This window comes from Delphinapterus leucas, chromosome 2 (assembly GCF_059928025.1).
Source record: "Delphinapterus leucas isolate spDelLeu-1000000601 "Yukka" chromosome 2, BTC_Dleu_Yukka2, whole genome shotgun sequence".
NCBI classification, from domain to species: Eukaryota; Metazoa; Chordata; class Mammalia; order Artiodactyla; family Monodontidae; genus Delphinapterus; species Delphinapterus leucas.
The window spans coordinates 17,400,743-17,420,986 of record NC_143130.1 but is presented as its reverse complement, the minus strand read 5'-3'; the positions used below and the strand labels follow the sequence as shown (position 1 = coordinate 17,420,986).

Below are 20,244 nucleotides of genomic sequence, written 5' to 3'. Positions count from 1 at the left end.
AGATAGAAAATTGATCCTCCAGGATATGAATATCCTGTTCTCCCCCAAGCTTTCTTCCTAGCTGTCTGTCCTTAAACAAATTTTTAAAAATCTGTCCCTTTCTCCATTTTCCTGCCTTGGACTCTTAACAACTCCCCTTTCCCATTTAGGTTCTTGCCTGATTTAGTAAGAGGGCCAGTCACACTGCACAGCCATCCTGCACCCCTAGACTGCCTTCCCTGGACCTGGGGAATTTGAGCAGGTGATGCTTCTCTTTTTGTCTTCCTTTTTTTTTTTTTTTTTTTTGCGGTACGCGGGCCTCTCACTGTTGTGGCCTCTCCCGCTGCGGAGCACAGGCTCCGGACGCGCAGGCTCAGCGGCCATGGCTCACGCGCCCAGCCGCTCCGCGGCATGTGGGATCTTCCCGGACCGGGGCACGAACCCGCGTCCCCTGCATCGGCAGGCGGACGCTCAACCACTGCGCCACCAGGGAAGCCCTGTCTTCCTTTCTTTAAGACTTTAGAGGTATCTGCTGTCATTTCCTCCTAATGGGTCTCCACGCCAAGAAATACCTTCTTAGTTGATAGCCTTGCTGTGTGTAATGTTACTTCAGTTCAAATTGGGTGGCAATCACCTCTCTTGAAAATCCACCTGGAGGAAACCATTCTTGCAGCAAAGGGGTGCCCTTTAGTTATGGCAAGGGTGTCTCCGTGCTGCTGCAGAATAGACCCTTTTCTTGGAGTCCCATGACCCACCCTCCCAGCCAAAGCCTCCATGACCCATGGGCTGTTCTACCCACAGAACCCTCCGGTGGTGAAGTGCATGAGGCTGCCTGCCACCCATCAGTGAGGGACACTGGAGGGCTTCTCCTTTATTTTCAACCTACTTGCTGATTAAGATGGGAAAATAGATCCAAACCCTGGTTGGGAAAGATGAGAAGAAGACAAATAGTGTGCTAAGACCAAAACACATATTTATAAAATCTTGATGAGGGAAATTGGTATGTGTGGCAATTTTTCAACCATTACTCACATCATTAGTAGCAATTAAGCTTTTCAACATTCAGAACCCACAGAGTTCAATCGATAGCTGTGTAAGTACAGTGTGTGATGGGTAGAGGGGAGGGCAGGGAGGAGAGGATCTAGAGACAAAAGTTAACTTTATTTGGATTAGAGGTTGGCAGTAAGTCCTCTATAGAAAACCATCACCAATATTAGCAATGGCCGCTTTTAAACAGAGTAAACAACTTACACTCTTAACACGATTAAGTGACTATTTGTTATCAGAATGTGGAATTCATACTAGGATTGCAGTGCATTTGAATTGCTAAAATAAGGACTTTAAATCTCAAGGGATATCATTGTTCTTTGTTTTATCATTATCGTCATCTTCATCATAGGTTTTCATCCAAAGCACAGAAACTTCTTGTATTTTATTTTTGTTTTCTCTACATGCCCTGGACATATGTGAAATTTTGAAATTTTTTATTATTCATAATTTAAGTAGAAAACCCACCCTAAGTTCTCATTCATAAGACTATTACGTATATGTGTATGTGTGAATATATACAAGTGCACACACACATATGCATACATGCTCTTTTTCTTATCTATATGAAGAAAAAATCGATTATTTAAGCAGTATTAAATATTAATAAAACTAATGAATTTTATTTCATAAGAGACACACACACACTTTTATACGAAGCTCTAAAAGTCTTATAATACCACCTAGTTCAAATGAGTACTGAAACTTTGTACACTATACATTTATTTTTGTTCTTTCTTTAGTCTATTAACAGTTTGGGTTTTGTGTTTTTATTTTTTGTATTGTCTATTTTTATTTTGGAAAAATAAGGATGATTTTTACTTAATGGAGAGAAATGCGTAAGGACTTAATTTAGTGAAACACTGTACAGAAGATATTTTCAATATTTTGTTCTACGTTAGTGATACCAAAACTGTGCAGCTTTCGAAGCTTTATGTAATTTTTTATATAATATAAATCGTATCTCTTCATAATCACAATAAAGACCAGTACTTTGCAGCTCATTTACAAAAGCAACCTGCATCATTTTCACTTGTGGTTTTAAACATAAGCCATGAAGACAGTCACGTATCGTGGTTCTCCGGTGTATTGTGTAAGAGATAATCATGTATATACTTCTGTCTTATAACCTCTGTCATTATTATGGCCTTGGCAACCTGGGCTATTTTTTTACTTAAAAGGTAGCTGCTTGTCACCAGTTTCATCACAAACAAGGCCAGGGTTATTTACGATTTGCACTCTCAAAGCTGAGCTATTGCCTTGCTGTCTGGTGAATTTCTGGAATCATTACAATTATGTGTTCCCTGCGTGTTTCCCTGTATAGATGTTGCTTTGTTGTTGTAATTGCTGATGCTGTTTTATCCGAAAACATGCCCTTCTCTCTGGGGTTAAACCTGATCTCTTTCTTCATTTCTGTCTTTATTTTTGTGATTTTGGACTCTAGATACATTATTCTATTTTTGCCGTAGGGATGAAAACCACAAAACCACAGTATCTTAAAGTTGGGGCTGTCGGTGGTAAGACTGTTCCCACAATTTACGTTTTTATGAGATCTTCATTGAAATCATGAATCAGGTTATTTTTGATTCAGGCCAAGTAGAAAACTTGCCAGGACGACCTTCTCTCATTGTTGCTCTGGACCCGTCATGCACACAACCTTCCTTGAAATCTGCAGCCCAGTCAACTTTCATCCTTAAAATAAGGGTGATTCTTTCTTTCTTTTCTTTTCTTTTTTTTTTTTTGGCTGCGTGGTGGCTTCGTTGCTGCACCCGGGCTTTCTGGCTTTCTCTAGTTGCAGCGAGCGGGGGCTACTCTTCGTTGAGGTGTGCGGGCTCTAGAGCACAGGCTCAGTAGTTGTGGCGCACGGGCTTTGTTGCTCCGCGCCATGTGGGCTCTTCCCTGACCAGGGATCGAACCTGTGTACCCTGCACTGGCAGGCGGATTCTTAACCACTGCGTCACCAGGGAAGTCCCGGTGATTCTTTCTAATAACCTACTCTTTTGCATGCTCTGAAAAGAGAAAGAGAGTAAAATATTAATAGTAAGGCTGAGGTTTGTATTTCATCAGAGTGAGCAAACAGAATGAAATATGTCAGTTTGCTGATTCCAAACTCATTCCCTCATTCTAAGTCTTCAGATCCCATGATAATTTCATTACTGGGGTTCATCCAGATCCACCAGACGTGCCACTGATAAACAGTATCAGAAAACGCACAGTAGTGGAAGCAAAAGCCCTTCAACTTTTTTTTTTTTTTTTCCTCCGTCAGAATCAAATTTTCAGGCCTCCGGGAGAAACACCTTTCTACAAGACCTTGCATTTTCTTTTCACAGCTCCACAAGCAGCGTGTCACAGAACGGCGGGAGCTTGAAAAGCTGGTTACTAAATCCTGCAGCAGAATGCCAGGCCTTTCAAGACTGTTTGACACATGTGTGTAGCTTAGGCGGGCTGTAAAGGAAAGGAAAATGGGTTCTTTTCGAAGGCGTATTTCCTTGCTTCACTTTCCCCGTCCAGTGGCCCTTCCCCGGGCTCCCCACCGGTAATAGGTCAGCTCAGTGCTCTTCGGGGCCAGCCTCATCAAGGGTCATGGAAGAAACTGTCTGTCTGCTCAATGTTGTCGATGAACAATTGCTTCATGCTCTGTTTGTGTAAGCAGAGCTCACTCGGCAATGTGTTTTCTTTGAACGGTGTTGTGGAGTGGGTCTCCGAACACACATTTGTTCCAAGGCGTGTGGTTATAAACATCCACTAGTAGAGACCAGGGTATTGTAAAGTCTAATCTCTTAGCCCATTATTTTTGTATCGGGATATTTTTAATATGCTCACTGATGATGTACATATGCTTTGAAATTTTGTCCTGCACATTTTTGCCTCATCATTGCTTACCAACAGATGGGATATGCTAGCTAGGCAGAAAGGGGACAATAGAGATTGCGTCCTTTCTCTTCACACAAAAGCCAACCAGAGGAGCCACTCTTTAAGGAACAAACCCACGTGTTATCTTACCATGCTCCAAACGAATGCTGAGACTCGTATGATTTCAGAAAATGATTATTGAGCCCAGTCTCTCATTGGCTTTCAACTCTAAAAGAAAATCAATAACTTGTTTATAACAGACAGTCTTCATTCAGAATAAGCCTATTCCACAATGTTGCATAACACAAAGGGGGCAAAGGTCGGCGAGCACTAAAAAGGATTACTTAAGAGCGACTGCCATTGATGCTATGATCAACCATTGTCAGCTGTTTTGTAAAGTTAGAGGCATCGTTGTCTATTTTGAGTGGAGCTACTTTCAAAAGGCCAGATCTCGAAGGTGAGCTAAACGCTGATGGTGAGAAGCTAAAGCATCCACAGGGGCCCAGCATCATATATCACCCAATATCTGGTTTTGGTCAGCGGCAGCGATGAGCAGATGACCTGCTGACCAAAGTATTTAGCCAGAGGATGGAAAATTTCTCTGTAGCATATAATTAACCTAGGTAAAAATGCCATATCTTCATAACTAAGGCAAAATGTGTTATTTCATAACCAATTCCAGTAGCTGTTAGCTTGCAGATTCATTCTTTTGATAAGTGTTTCTGTTCACATGTGGCTGCCATCCGTGGATTGGAGGACCTGTACGTGGTGAACACTGCCTAGTTTCAACTAATTTTGGTTCAAAATTTAGCTGTCATCCTTTAATAAAAGGGGAATCAGCTACATTGTATCCTACTGCTAGAGTAAAATACATAACTACCGAAAAGATTCACCAGCATGGCCAACTTTCAAGTGTGTACCCTTGGACTTTCCCACTGTTGTGAATTATTGTAGCAAATTTTTATATTTTTTGGCATTGACTTCTAGATTTCTGAGCAGCCTTACTCCCCTGTATTTGCTGTATATACAAGGGATGTAAACTAGTGTCTAATGTCAGTATTTACCAAACCTCACTTAGGCAGACTAGAAAGGTGGACGTCTCAATTTTAAACCATTCTAAAGCCGTAATTAAAATTTAGGATGATGGGGTATTTGGGGCTCGCGAGATCAATGAGATGCCTCCTGAGAAAATTGCACTTGATTTTTAAGAAATTCACGGAAGTTGAAAATTGTTTCTAAGTCAGTCTATGAGAATGGAAACAGTCACCGGTCCTGTGATATTCGTAATTCCTTTCTCGTGACTCGTGTTGCGTTTTCCCCCTGCAGCCCAACTCCAGACCGTCGGCGCAGAGCGGCCGGCACTCGGTGTCGGTGGAGGTGCAGATGCAGCGGCAACGGCAGGAAGAACGTGAGAGCTTCCAGCAGGCCCAGCGCCAGTACAGCTCCCTGCCCCGGTACGAGCACCCCACCCGCACCCCCCACGTGTCGCCATCCTCCCTGTCCTTGTCCCTTGGGAAATCCCTCCTCCCCAGTGCACTTTCTCCAATAACGAAGAACCGCACGTAGATGGTGGGAATCATCGCTTACTTAGAGGCCACCTTACCACGTGGCAGGGAGACCCGGAGGGGGGTGTTTTAGGAGATGCCCACACCTTCACCAGACAGCTCCCTCACTGGACCTTAAGTGGCTTGATCCACGAGGACTGGGCTTAGGGGTCAGACCTGGGCTCTGGTACAGTAAGTCCCCTACGTATGAACGAGTTCTGTTCTGAGAGCACGTTTGTAAGTCCAATTTGTTCATAAGTCCCACAAAGTTAGCCTAGGTATCAACTAACACAATCAGCTACACAGTACTGCACTGTAATAGGTTTAGAATACTTCTCACACACATAATACCTAAAAGACAAAAAATAAACATCTTTAATCTTACAGTACAGTACCTTGAAAAGTACAGTAGTACTACAGCAGCTGGCATCCAGGGGCTGGCGTCCAGTGAACAGGCAAGAAGGGGTACAGACTGGAGGAGGGAGAGGAGGTGGGAGGTGGTAGCACTGAAGGATCGTCAGCAGTAGGAGACGGAGGGCGAGCTGCCATGTCCCTCGTGCCTGACGTTGATGGCACAGGTTCTGGTTCCTTGCTGGAACCAGATGCAGGTTCACATCTTTGAAAGTTCGCAACTTGAAGGTTCGTATGTAGGGGACTTACTGTGTTGGTTCTGCAACCTCCCATGGGGCTGGAGACAGATTCCTCAACTGAGAAATGGAAAGAGAACTTTGCTCAGCTCAGGGGTAACTAGGATAAATGATATCTTGTAAATCTAGAGTTCTCCAAAAGGATAGGTGCTAAATGCTCCAGGCACCGTATTTAAGGGGGATCAGTGGTCCCAAACCTGCCTCTCTTGCCGTCCTGCCATCCTTGCTTCTGCTCAGTGTTGAACCTCGGAGAGTCCCGGGATGTCCACTTGCCTAGCTGATGGCTGAGCCAGAAGGGTTTCCCTGCCGGGCTCCCCACGTGGAGGCCCCTCTGCCCCAGGGCTTCTCTGCCAAAGGCCTGAGAGCCCTCAGGTAACAGCGCCCTAAGACATTGCAATAATAGCCATTTTCCGTCTAAGTATTGTAAATAATGAAAGTGTTTAAAACCATTCAGCTTTCCAAACTTCCCCAAAGAAGTCACGCCTATCATCACAATTCTTACAGGCGTTTGTACGGAACACGATTTCAAAACCAGGTGACAAAAACATTTTGGGTGGAAAACGGTCTACTTACCATGTTTATATCAAGTAGACCATTTTGAATTTGGGGGAAAAGAGTGCTGGGGTGGGGCAAATTTGACCGACTGATATAAAAGTGATCCTGATTCTAATAAAGATGAGTCCTTTTAATGTTAAATAATCACCATAACAGGCCTAGGGGACTTCACTGCACTGACCTGGGTCAGCCACACCCACGTGGTGTGAGTGCAGCTCTGTATAAGGAGGGGCACTGCCTAGTGTGGGAACTTGATCACTCAGCTGTCCTCTCTCAATCCGTAAAGCTGTGTCTCCTTTGAGTACGGAAGTATCCTTTCTTTTACATGGGAGCATAACTAACAGTTATTTAGCCCACTCTAGGCAAGAGTCATTGAAGTTTAGGTCTAGACAAGACCTTGGAGAGCACGTCTTACAAGGAAGCAACTCAGAGGAATTAAGGTATGCCCCTCAAGGTCCCACACTAGTATGTAATTCCACCAGAATTCAAACCTCACCCTGCCCAACCCCGACCCTAAACCACTATCTTGTAATGCTCATTGCCACCGAGGGCTTTGGTGCTCACATTTGGAACGTGAGCAGATATGGACATAAAGGTGTCTGTGCTCTGCTGCCTTAGCACTTGGCGGGGGAGGCCACCGCCTGAATCACCCCGGAGCATCAAATGGGCAACACTTCAAGGATTATGCAAAAAGCTTGTCCTGTGTAAGTTCCCTTCTTGCAGCCTGTCAGCTTGCCTTCCATCAGAAAGACGAGTGTGATGATGGGGATGACCTGACACGCGTGGTGTGGCCCTGCTGTCCCAGCCACGCAGTGGCCATTGTGCATCACGGCCCACGCGGATGGTGTTGTCCGCGCAGGGGCTGTGATCTTATCTTATTGGCAAAATGTTTGGCTTCTTATATTTTAGTTGTGTTTCACAGTATTTGTAAGAAATGGAGGAGAGCTCTCATAAAGTGTGTGTAAGAAGAAAGTGAGATGGGAAATGGCCAGGGTTAGGGAAGGGAAGGAGGGGGGATAGGGGCGGGAGAGCCTGGTGGGAGGAGAGACTCTGGGGCCCCATCCTCGGGAAGAGGACCAGAGAGAGGCAGGTGCACCGGATTACTCCCGCTCACCTTCCAAAGTCGCTCAGTTCTCCAAACGGATCCTTTCATCCTGGCGCCCCCTCTCCAGCTCTCCCCTCTTCTGTGCTTCTCTCCCTCCTCTCTCCCTGAAGCACAGGCAGAAGCACCTGTAAGTCCATGGACCAGCGGCTTGCTGCTGCTGGGACTATTGCTGTCAGTTAGTGTTTCCCTAAAGAACCAGAACTTTCCCTCTGGTCATTTATAACTCCCTTACTATTAGCCATTTTATTCTGTGCGGATAGGAGAAAAGTAGAAATCTTAAAGTTAAAGAGCTGTGTGAGTTTAGGTGAGTGGGGCTGGTCGGCTGGTACATCACGTTCACTTCTTTTAGAGTACAGTTGGGGGAGTTAATTTGCCTATAACTTATCGTCAGCCCTCCGTATCCATGGTTCCATCCACGACTCCTCTGTATCCATGGATTCAACCAACCACAGACCCTGTCGTCCTGAGGTATTTACTCTTGGAAAATATCCACGTACAAGTGGATCCGTGCAGTTGAAACCCATGCGGTTCAAGGGTCAACTGTAATTCCCCAACGTGCATCTCTGAGTGAGGGAATTAGGAATGCAGGGCCTTGCACACAGCTTGGTTCCTTGCAGGGAACCTCACTCAGCCAGAGGCTGGAGATCGGAGGGGGGCTGTGACCCGCACGAGCTGGAGGCGAATCCCCGTTTCTGACGTGTGATATTCTTCAGACACCTGACCTCAGCTCTTCGGAGGTGGACAATTAGTGGACTTTGGTCCGAGCAAGTTGCTGCGGCATTTGATACCAAAACGATTCCACGCACACACAAAGGGTTCAGTTGCAAAGTGGAGCATAAAAGAAAACAAATGGTCGAGACTCTGTGTCAGGCGCGCTAGGTGAGGTGGTTTGAATTAGAGGGATGTATACGCACCAGAGGGGTTTGTAAATTCTCACTGTGATTGAGGAAACCTATAGGCGGAATTCAGGTTGCACCGTGAAATGTCAGTAAGAAACACTGGCCAGGTGGTAACACGAGATCGGGGGAAAGGGGACACGAGTGGCCACACGCTTAATTCTCAATCAGAGGAGGATTTCTTTTTTATTTTTGTATTCCTAAGTTAGTTTTCTTTTTTCTGTTTTACTTTCTTTTTTTAAATCCTTTTAAAAATGCCTGGCTTAGTTCCTTCGTACCCAAAAGGCAGCTCTAAATCTGAGTAGTAGAAAAGTATGTTGGGTCATAGTCACGGACAGAAAAACATACTCAAGTTTCTTTGTTGAATGCTTTTCTTTACCTTTCCTCTGCGTCTTTCCTCCTGCCATTGGTGGCTTCTTGTTCATCCACCTTGCTTCCCGGCTGTGTCTCCACGCCCTGACTCAGTCTCCCCCACAGGCCCGTTTATTACGTGTCTCGACTGCCTCTCACCTCGTCAGCTGTGGTCTGTCTTTCTTCTTCCCTCAGCGCAGTGACTGACGGCTCTCCTCAGGCGCTGGGGCTTTGCTGGGTGTCCTGTACATGACAGTGGTCTTCAGGCATCATCACTAAGAGGGAGTTATTGCCACACCAGGGTCCGTGCTTTGGGTCGACTCACGAGTCTCCAGTGAGCGCATTCCAGGACCCAACTAACCTGCGTGTTGACTGTAAAGACATTCATTGGAAGGAATGATGCTTTGTTGCTCCTGTGGTTATTCGTGGCCTTTGAGCAATGCTGGGACAGTGGGAAGCTTGCTTCTGATTCTAACTCTGGGATGTGTTTGTGAGTTGCTTCCCCGAGTGAGGGTTCTCCAGTTAGTCTTTGGTGACTTTCTCTGCTCCCTGATCTCTACCAACCCTTCAGACAAAGGACAGAAAGCTGAACTTTTTGTTTATTTTTTTCCCTTGGTCAGAAAGATGCCCTCCCAAACCCAGAGCCTAATTATTGGAGGCAAAGTCACTTGAAAGTCACCCAGTAGTGACCCATGTACTATATGCACACTTTTGTGAGCATTTTACGTCTGTGATTTCATTTATTTATCCCCAGAACCCTATGAGATTAGAGATTATGCCTGTTTCACAGGTGATGCACCTTGGGCCCAGGGAGGATAACCCTCCCAGTCTCACACAGCCACATGCGCAGACTCCAGGCTGGATCTGTGTCCGCGGGATGCCCAGCCTCTCTCACACTGTGCTCCGCGCCTGCGTGCCTCATCTTCCAGGGGAGGAAACTCTCTGTCTGCTGCTTTCTTGTGTTTCTCTACAACCTGCTCATTTCTTGCCCTCTTCTTTAATCAAGAGCTTGTTGCTACGCTAGCTTCCTTTCTCTGAGGAAGCGTGTGTGTGTGTGTATGTGTGTGTACGTGTGTCCATGCATCCATGTGTACATATCTGTGTGTATGTGCTTTCCTCAAGTGTCTTACTTTGAACCTCAGGGAGGTTTTTTTCCTTCCCTCTAAACTGCTTAATTTGAAGAAAATTTTAGCTTCAAGAAATTCTTTCTCCCACATCGTCATAATTTCCATCCTGAACAAACCGTTAGTGAATTCTCAGTGTGTTTGAATACAAAAAGACTCTGTTTTCCTGGACTGATTCAAAATGCAACTTCCGGTACGTGATTACGTGGAGCAAAGCCTCCGGCATCATGGAGTTGGAGACGGGGATGGACAGGGCTAGTGGATCCCCGTGGACCAAGGATGAAGAAGCCTATTTCCGGTTATCCTTAAACTGGTAACTAACCTGAGAGGGAATCCCACGTTGTTGCTATGACATCAGTAACAAGTTTGTTGTTTTAATTAAAGTTTCAGGATTGATGGCAAATCCCTTGGTTTCACTTTCCATCACTCATTGCTCTGAGCAGATTAATTTATGGCTCTTTAAGTGAAGGTAATCAGTGCTTTAGGCAAATAAACTATTCCATCAAATATAAGGATTCTGGCCTGGGCTGACGGTACACATGGCCCGATTACCATTAAAAGGATGGATATACTGTAGACTGTTCAGTTAATCAGAGTCATATCCAGGGAGGATTCTGGACAGTAGTTCATCTCCCTTATTGAAAATACCCTTGACTACATTTTAGGTCATACGGAAAATGGGCAGATTTTATCCCAAACCACGTTGACGGCACTTCTGAATGTTCAGGAATGCAAATGGCTTCATTCCTGTGGGAGACCCAGTGCTGCATAGACCTTATTTTTCCTCTCCCAGTCTTTCCGAACACTCTGTCATGTTGTGTGTATTGATGTGAAAGGCTGAACAATACGTACTGGCACCGAATGATTTTCTTATTGATAAATGGAGCAATATATTTTTTTGTTTTACGGCTCAATTCTCGCTCCTTCTCTTCCATTTTTAAGGCAAAAAAATTAGGGCATGTCTTCCTTCCTGGCACAAAATTGTTTTACTTTATCATAGCCAATCGTATTGTAAATTCATAAAAGCGTCTAGAGACTTGATAGTAAATTAAAGATGTTTCAAAACAATAATGTTTCCTGAAAATGATGTGCAACTTTATTGTAGAAGGGATAAGAAGCTGAAATTTCTATAGGACTCTGATTCATTTCCCCATCCTGGGGTGACAGAAAATGAGTTGAGTAAGTTACCCTGGGCTTGGGTAAGGATACCGTGGGCAGGAAAATAGTGCTTCCTCCGCACACGTCCAGGCTCTGCAATCTTGATGAGCTTGTATTCCGAAGGGTGTCGGTTGCTGACATATACAACTCAAAAGCCGGGGCTTTAAGGGACAGCCTGTTGCATTTTTAATCATAAAGCAGTCTAGACTTAAATCTTTCATAACTGAACTCAAATCGGAATCCATCACACGTACTTCATATTAGCTAGCATCTCTGGCATGATGGTGGTAGCTGTGTAAAATATTTGTTTGGCTTGTTTAGAATTGAATTGTAATGTTCTAAAGCGAGAAATTATTGCTGGTGTAGAAGCTGCCAAATCGCTAATACCCCTAACAGCATTCTGCCAATGAGTCTAAACTGCAGGAGATATTCTCACCCTGAGCAGAACAGATAGCACCACCCAGACACAGGAGGAGGACCCTGTTTCTGAGTAGCCGCAGAATCTGTTAGCCGTCTCTCCTGTGTAGCCATTGTTTGTGCAGACTTGTCTCAGACTTGAACTTGCCAGGGACAGTCATGTTTTCATCCTCCCGCCCCTATCACAGTGTCTGGCACGTGACTGGAACCAAATACAGTTAAGTCCCCTACATTCGAACAAGTTCCGTTCCGAGAGCATGTTCATAAGTCCAACAAAGTTACCCTAGGTACCCAGCTCACACAGTCAGCTATATAGTACTGTAATCATTTTATAATACTTGCCACACAAATAATACATAAAAAAAACAAACCAACCCCCAAAGTAAAGAAAACATGTTTAATCTTACAGTACAGTACTTGAAAAGTACAGCAGTACCAGCTACATCACTGCTGCTTTTACGCTTGCTTCCGGACATCCTGGGCCTGAAATGAAGACACTGCACTGCTGTACTCTATATAGTACTGTACAGTAAAGTACACAAAAGCGCAAACACTTGTAGAGGATGCACGCACGTGACAGTGTACGCCAGACACGTGCAGTAACTTCCCGTGATTGGACACGCGGACGCACGTTCGCATGATTGAAAGTACACAACTTGAAGGTGCGTATGTAGGGGACTTCTTGTTGGGATATAGAAATGCTATTTTGGCTCAGCCCTGCCCCCTCACTCCTTCTTTCCATCTCTCTCCCTCCCCTTTTCCCAACCCTCACACTCACCTTTGGGCTTTGCTTTCTAGGCAAAGCAGGAAAAACGCAAGTTCCGTCTCCCAGGATTCTTGGGAGCAAAACTATTCGCCTGGGGAAGGCTTCCAGAGTGCCAAGGAGAACCCCAGGTATTCCAGCTACCAAGGCTCCCGGAACGGCTACCTGGGCGGGCACGGCTTCAACGCCAGGGTCATGCTGGAGACCCAGGAGCTCCTCCGCCAGGAGCAGAGGCGGAAAGAGCAGCAGATGAAGAAGCAGCCCCCTCCCCCCGAGGGGCTCAACAACTATGACTCATATAAAAAAGTCCAGGACCCCAGTCACATCCCCCCCAAGGGGCCCTTCCGGCAGGACGTCCCCCCCTCCCCTTCTCAGGTCGCCAGGCTGAACAGACTCCAGACTCCTGAGAAAGGGAGACCCTTCTATTCCTGAGAAGGAGAAGAGCAGACTCTTCGTGTCATGCAATAAAGGACATTTTCCTATGAAGACTTGTATTTTGGGAGTTTTTTTGAAACCTCGGTGGTAGTATGGAATATTTCTGTTGCTGGTATTAGTGCCTTTAAGCAGTGTGGGCAATTCGATGGAAGGCCTTAATGTCTTTGCCACTGTGTCCCAAGTGTCTGTTTCATGGAAGGATTTCCCGCCATCTGACAATCACCTGTTCGAGGCATCGTAACGCTCTGCATCTCTCAGGTACTGGGAATCTGGCCCAGCCCGGGAGACGTCGTGGCTTCCTGTTACCGCCCCCTACAGCTTGTGGCAACAGATTACCCTGAAGTCAAGGGTGACGTTGGACCCTCTTTTTTCCCTTCAAGTTTCTTAGGTGAGGTGACATCTCCATCTCTGGTGGATGAAAGTGGGTGACATACACCAGAAATTGGGACTCCGTGGTACTTCCCGGCACAGTCATTTTTAATCCTTTGTAACCAGTATGGTCTCCCTTTTCTCTCTCAGCCCCTTGCGACAAGAAAGTTCCTTCATCTAAAAGAAGCTAAGCCATATTCCAACACCATCTGTTTATCAGGGGGGGTCCTTTTGTAACTGCCTTATAACTCAGTGTTACCAATAAAGTGATTATTCTGTCTGTGTGTATAAATACCCTTGCTCTCAGTCCTGACCCTCACATGTGTGTTGAGTCACCATGGCTCTGCGTGGGGAACAGGGGAGACAGGCGTCAGCCCTGGTGGGGCAGGGGGCTGCCCACCCGCCGGCCCAGTGTGTGTCATGACACGGTGGGTGGTAGCTAAGGAAAGAAAGAATTCTCCCAGGATGAGCGTCTGGCCCAGTACATCCCAGCCATTTTTTGTAAATTAGTTTTTGTTTGATGAGTTGGCAGGAAGGGCCTAGCATGGAGCAAAGATCAGTAGGACACTCACTTTGGGATTCCAGAACCTCACCTGCTTTCTCCGGTTTTTAAAGTCGGTCGCAATGGATGGTTGTCTGTTCATCCACCTGCTGTCTCTCTGCCTGGGGATGTCATCCAGGTTTCAAGATAATTCTGCCATGAAATAGAAAAGGTAAATAAGAAGAAAGCTGTTCCACATGCCACAGAACATTCTGGTGTCCCCAAACAGGGATAACAGAAGAGTGCCCTGGTGTCAATATGTTAATGTACGTGCGGGTCACGAGGACCTGGGTTACTCCCGTGTTCCCATCTTCTCATTTGTTGGTCTGAACATCCTGTTGTAAACCGTGGCTGGATTGCTAAAGTGCCTGCAAATCCCGATGTGAGAAAAGCTTGAGATGAAAGCTCAGCATACTGTGTGTTAACAAAAAAGAAAAAAAAAAAAAGACATGTACTGATACGCCTATTTTCTATTTTTTATTTTTACCGGCACATTGTATGTTTGTGTCCACTTCTTTTTAGAAAACATGTGAGGGGTTCATCCCCGTACCTGCGTCTCTTTCGCATTTCTGTGTTATGGTTCTGTTTGTTCACGGAACACAGCGATGTTGAAATGATGTGATCGGTGTAAGCGTGGTGACCTCCGACGCCACTTGCTCTTCCTCACAGCCTCCCCTGTGCTGTGAGAAACAGCTTTCCCTGTACATATGAGACTTCTAATAAAAGGCATATTTCTTCCTGTTCTCTGTGTGTCTGTAGTATTCCTGTGAAAACTCTCCTAGCTGGGTTTTTTTAGTCTACCAACAGATGTAATTTTTGTTTCCATATTTAGAGAAAGTTGAAAGTTTCCTCATCTCTGTCTGTGCAGACACGTAAGTGGGTGATTGATTGTTTATTTGAACCCCTGAGGAGAGAGGGGACAGGAAAGAGAGAAGGACCTAATTAATGAGTCCACTGGAAGGCCCAGGCTGCCCGGAGTAGCCGGGAAATTCGGAATGGGAGGAACCGATAGACTAGAATAAATAAAAGAATAATTATACAGAGAGCGATGTAATATTTCCGTTGTTGCCCTTTGCACTATGGACCATTTCAACAAGGCGAATGTTCTGCTTGAGTCCTGACCATGTGTACCTCGATCCCAGAGAGAAGTCCAAATTCAAGCTGACTTCCAAACTAGCCTGGTTCTTACTTCCCAGATTACACAATGAGGCTTTGCTCCTTCTTCCAGAGGGACACTCATTAATATTTGTATGGTGCTTTGAAGACACAAAGGGCACTAGATCCCTGGGTGGGTCTTGTGCACCATTATGGTCGTGGTCCCCACCCAAAGGGCAGGCTTTGCAAAGACCTGTCCAAAATGCCCTCCCATGGAGGGCCGAGCATCAGCTGGTTGTCATAGCAACCCTTATCCTGCCACTAAATCCAAACTCTGTCACCTCAAGATTAGTAACGAGAGGTGTATAGCAAGCCAAGGAGATAACACGTCTTTGGTTCTTATATGCCTACAAGGTGTGGGAAAGTAGAAAAGCGAAGATGGACAGATTTGTTAATTTTCTCACTGACCAGGAGGCCCGCTGCAAATGCCAAAACTCACAGGTTATTTATCTCAACTGACAGTGAGAAGAGAGACAGTACTGAATGTTGTGGGAGCCTAAATCACAGAGGATTTGTTGATTAAAACTGACAGTTTGAGCCACACAGAGAAAAGGTGGAGAAATAGATGTGGGTCAGCACAGAAGTGAGAATATGCCCGATGAAGCAATCTTGTCTAAATGAACTGGCCTCTGCCCCAGCACATCTCACAAGGACTTGCTGGGACCAGAGGGAGAGTGTGTCCACAGGGAGAAGTCTCAAGTCAGGAAAGGGTGCAGGTGGCAACCCCAAGGCCCTCACACAGCTAAGGATGGAGGTGCGGTCACTCAACTGTCCCTCAGAAAACGTGGTCCCCCTGTTATCGCCTCTCTTAGGCCATTAGGACTACAGATAGTCTTATAAATATGTATATGTAACTATACATTATAAAACAACATTATATAATGTAGCAATAGTCTGTGTAACTCAAGCACCACACCCACCTCCTTTCCCTGGAGTCAGTTAGACCAAAGGCAGCTCAGAGGTGAGCGGATCCCAGGTATCTCACTAAAAGGAAGGAGAGATGGACCCGGGCTCCTCAGGTTTTCTGCTAAGGAAGTCAAATCTATCAACTCCGAGACGGTAAACCAAATGAATTTTGTTTCATCGAGCGGGGGCCATTGGTTTTGTTGCAAACCCTTTTTGAAGAAGGGCAGAAAATAAGCAAAGATTGCTGACCACCACTTAGGCGGCAGTGGGCTTTGTCATGATCTGCCACCATGAGTCTGAACACGAGGCCAGAGGGAAGAAGAGACCAGGGGTCCGGAGGCTTCTCTGTCCACATCACTCAGCCCAAAAGGGCACTCATCTCCTGGGCTGCTCCCCTTCTCCGACTGTTTTCATTAGGCAGTAGACGTTGTTCGTCTATACACATGACAGGCACATACAGCAGATGTGAAATGCGTACGTAATTCTGTATTTAGCTGGTTATTTTCACGTGTCCCTTATTTCATTCTTAAAACCCAAGTCTTACCCCCAGTTGATATCAACCTGAGCTTAAGCAGATAGGAATTTGTTTCTGGCTTTGTTTGCTGGTCCTGGCAGAGGAAGTGACTGAGGTTCCGTCACGCTTGTCCCATCGTGGATGTCCTTGTACGACATGGTATGCTGTACATTTAAATGTCTATTTAACAATCAGTTCTTTTCTTCTTTTTTTTTTTAAGAAAGATTACTCTGACAATGACATGTCAGGCAAGGAGATAATCTTTTCTTACTTCAGAGACAGGATATCATCTTAATAAGGCAGCTAATAAGAATGTTCACAGGTCAGAAAGTGAGAATGATGGAGAGACTTTAATGGAAAAACCATCTTTGGCTCTGAGTAATGATTAGATCACAAAGCTGGCTGAATTAAATAGACTTTTTTTTTTTTAATGCAAGGAGGATGAAGGTTGTAATTCTGAGCATGAGCTTTTTTTTTTTTTTTTGAACAAGAAACATATTTTACTTCAGATTTCATAGAGAAAAGGTGGGATTATCATTGCCTTCCGCACAGAAGGAGCTTATTTTCCCGTTAGACGGGTTGTTCCCTCCAAAATCCATCATCTTCCCGGTCAGCATACATCTTCCTCTGCCTCCTTTTCCTTTTCCCTCAGCTTTCATATTCAGCAAAGGGAAAATCGATGGGTGCCCTTTGTCCATAAATTTAGTTTTTTTAGATTAAACCCTATAGTGGAGAATTTGATTTTTATGAAGGATTCCATTATGAGTGAGATAAGATCAAATGTCTTTGCTAAAGAGAGTAATTGCGTTTCCTCGTGAGTTTTTTTTTTTTTCTTTCTGAGTTTAAATTTCAACGATCAGTTTTTATCTCCTCATTTTTTATTTTTTAAAGCGAGTTATCCGTGCGCTGGCCTGTCACTCCCTAGATGTGTCTATTTCATTCCGGACACGGGAGAAAAGTGCAAGAAACAAGGACCAAGGCTTCCCACTGTGAAGCTGAACACTTACTCCTCTTTCATCCTTAACATTTATTTCCTCACAGGATCAATTAAATGTGTGAAAAAAAAGCGCTCTTTTGAATTGCTCAACTAACTGCCGAGTCACCTCGCACTGTCGTTGGCTTAGAAAAACCGTTTGGAGTTTGTTCTGCATCTGCAAAGTCTCGTGATGATCTGAGTCTCCTCCTGGGGCGTCATCAGCTCTTGGATCAGCGGCTAGAAGGTGGTGTAAGGGCAGGAGCCCTTCTCCCTTCTCTGAAGGCAAGTTGCTGCTTGCTAGGAGCCTCCTTCTGAAACTGAAGTTTGGCTTCCAATGAGGGACTTTACGATGCAAATATTTTAAGTACAACTTTGAAGATTTTGCCATTAAAAACAGTCTTATGTGGCTCAGGGCCCAGCCGACTGCAAACTACAAGGGGGAAGTGCCATAAATTGGTGGCAAGGGACAGGAAGGAAACAGCCCAAATTTCTAAACCAATCGTGACCTTGGTGAATGATTTGGTTTCAGGGTTCAGCTCATATCTGACTTGCCTTTTTTTTTTTTTTTTTTTTTGCCGTACGCGGGCCTCTCACTGGTGTGGCCTCTCCCGTTGCGGAGCACAGGCTCCGGACGTGCAGGCTCAGCAGCCATGGCTCACGGGCCCAGCCGCTCCGTGGCATGTGGGATCTTCCCGGACCGGGGCACGAACCCGTGTCCCCTGCATCGGCAGGCGGACTCTCAACCACTGCGCCACCAGGGAAGCCCTCTGACTTGCTTTCATTCGGCTCTCGTTGTCGGTGGCAACAAACTTATCACGGTTGTTTATGTTGGGATGAAATGGGAGCAAACATTAGTCTGACAACCCAGACAGAGGTGGAACGAGGACTTGCCCTGAAAGCCGGGTATTTTGGAATCATGCAAAGCTTTGAGCTTGGCTTGTGGGGCCTCCAAGTGAATTTGTCCTGCGCATGCCCTTGACTTGCAACTCCATTTCCAAGGCTTCTTTAATGTCATCTGCATGACTTGCCTCCCATCTGAGCCTAAGGAGCTCGCCCTCTGGTCCAGGCAACCAAAGCGTTAACACAGAATCTGAATCAGCCATCAGAGGGCACAGCAGCCCCTGGCTCCCACCTTACCGGGTTGACTTATGCGTGTAGTGCTTTACAATTGGTACAGCATTCTCTTCTTTCGCATCCCCAAACCCTGTGAAGCATGTTAGGGAAATGAGAGTCCAATTTTACACATGAGGAAATGGGGAATCCGAGAGCTTGTGACTTGCCTGTTGGTGAACAGCCCAATCACAATGTGGAACCCATTGTCCTGAACCTGTGGGGTTATAAGGGTTTTATCAAAAGGATGTTTTTTTGTTTTTAACAATTTAAAATTCCTTACTTGATGGTAATTCATTGATTGGGAAAAGAAACACAATGTAATGCATAAAGAGTTAGGAAATTAACAATGCCCTGAAAATAAATTTTATTAATCATAATACTATTTGTGTGCACTTACAAATACATATGTACATATATTATATACATTATGTGAGACAAATACAATGGTTCTATAATGGTTTACTTTAGTCCAAAAATGCCTTTTGAAATAGACAACCAGCCAGGCCTCCGTGTGGATCTGCAGACCCCACTGGGTCCCTTGTTGCTAACTACTGTTCCATGCTTTGGATCCTTTGCTTCACTATTTAAACCTCTTAGACCAGAAAGTATGTATTTCTAAGCCAGGTTCTAATGTTGAGAAAAGAAAGAGTCCTATGAGATTAAAGGCAGACAAATTTTAAAAAATAAAATAAGGGTCTGCACCATGGGGAAAGCAGGATGCTTTAGAACACAGAGTGGCCACAACAGAAAGCCAGTCCTAGCAGGCGAGTTTCTGAAGCAGATGCAAGAGAGACTCCCAAATGTTAATACAAAATAGAAAAGATCGCTGGAAGATTGTGCAAAAACACAATGACAATTTGCATTAAATCGTCAGCTGTCTTCAGCACAGATGGGAAAAGCCTGTTACAAAATGTTGTAAGACATTTGCGGCGGGTTTCAAGCTGGACAGGCATTAAAAACATTCTTAAGCTTTTCACGTTGGAATAAAAATGTAAATCATTTTTAGTGAGGAGTTCTTCTTTACCTATCCTTTTTCTTTGTATTTTATTTTATTTTTGGTAAAGAGATGACATACTAATGGCCAAGGGGAAACGATCCATTTACAGAGTTGGAGAGATAAAATTTATCTCCAAAGAGGCAGAATATTAATTATGCATAGAAAGAAACTTCTACTCTGAGATATTCCCAATGAAACCAGTGGCTTATTTCACTCCAGATCCTGATCAAACACAGTCACAGCATCTGGAGAGAAACACAGGAGGTTACTGGGTGTGTTTCAGGGCAGGGAGCAGGGTTGGGCGGCTCCGAAGGATGGGACACCTCTTCCAGGAGGCTCTCTGGGGTTTGCCCGCTGCTTCACCGTACAGCTGTGTCCATCCTCTGCTCCTTTAAATGGGCTGTGGGGTTGTGAAGCAGGAGCCAGCAGCTGATGCTCCAGGGCCCACTCCTCTGATCCGTGTCCCTGGAGAAGAGACGCAGACAGCCACAGACTTCGCATCTGGAAGAACTGGCTGGCCCAAGGAAACGAGTTTCCAATAACTAATCCAGCTGAACGAGGCACTTCCCTTGGCTCCAGCTCTCCTTCCCGTAAGCCAGGAAATGTTCTCTCCATTCATTAGGGGATGGCTCATCAGGGACTTCTAATCTCTGATTGGCTACTTCATACACTGTGGTAGTATCTTCCGCTACCCATCTGAAGTCCTTTTAGGGTTCCCTCTGGATTAATTGAAAGCCATGGATATCCTGTTTGTGTGATCTATTCAAGGTAATTGTAAGGCCAGGAAGAGGCCAATATT

At 45.2% G+C, this 20,244-nt stretch overlaps 1 protein-coding gene across 14 annotated transcripts in view; it reads left to right on the top strand.

Moving 5' to 3' along the window:
• PARD3 (par-3 family cell polarity regulator) overlaps positions 1 to 15,391 on the top strand; it is a 642,085-nt gene extending 626,694 nt beyond the window's left edge. For 3 of the 14 annotated variants that reach the window (XM_030761782.2, XM_022580426.3, XM_022580415.3), the window contains 2 exons: positions 5,206 to 5,333; positions 12,475 to 14,748. In XM_030761782.2, coding sequence (XP_030617642.1) covers positions 5,206 to 5,333; positions 12,475 to 12,871 — 525 coding nt within the window. In that variant the 3' untranslated portion in view covers positions 12,872 to 14,748. Of the gene's footprint in view, positions 1 to 5,205; positions 5,334 to 12,085; positions 12,434 to 12,474 lie in introns of those variants that run through there. The other 11 variants (XM_089906474.1, XM_089906475.1, XM_089906476.1 and 8 more) reach the window with 10 other exon arrangements.
• The last annotated feature ends 4,853 nt before the right edge of the window (positions 15,392 to 20,244 follow it).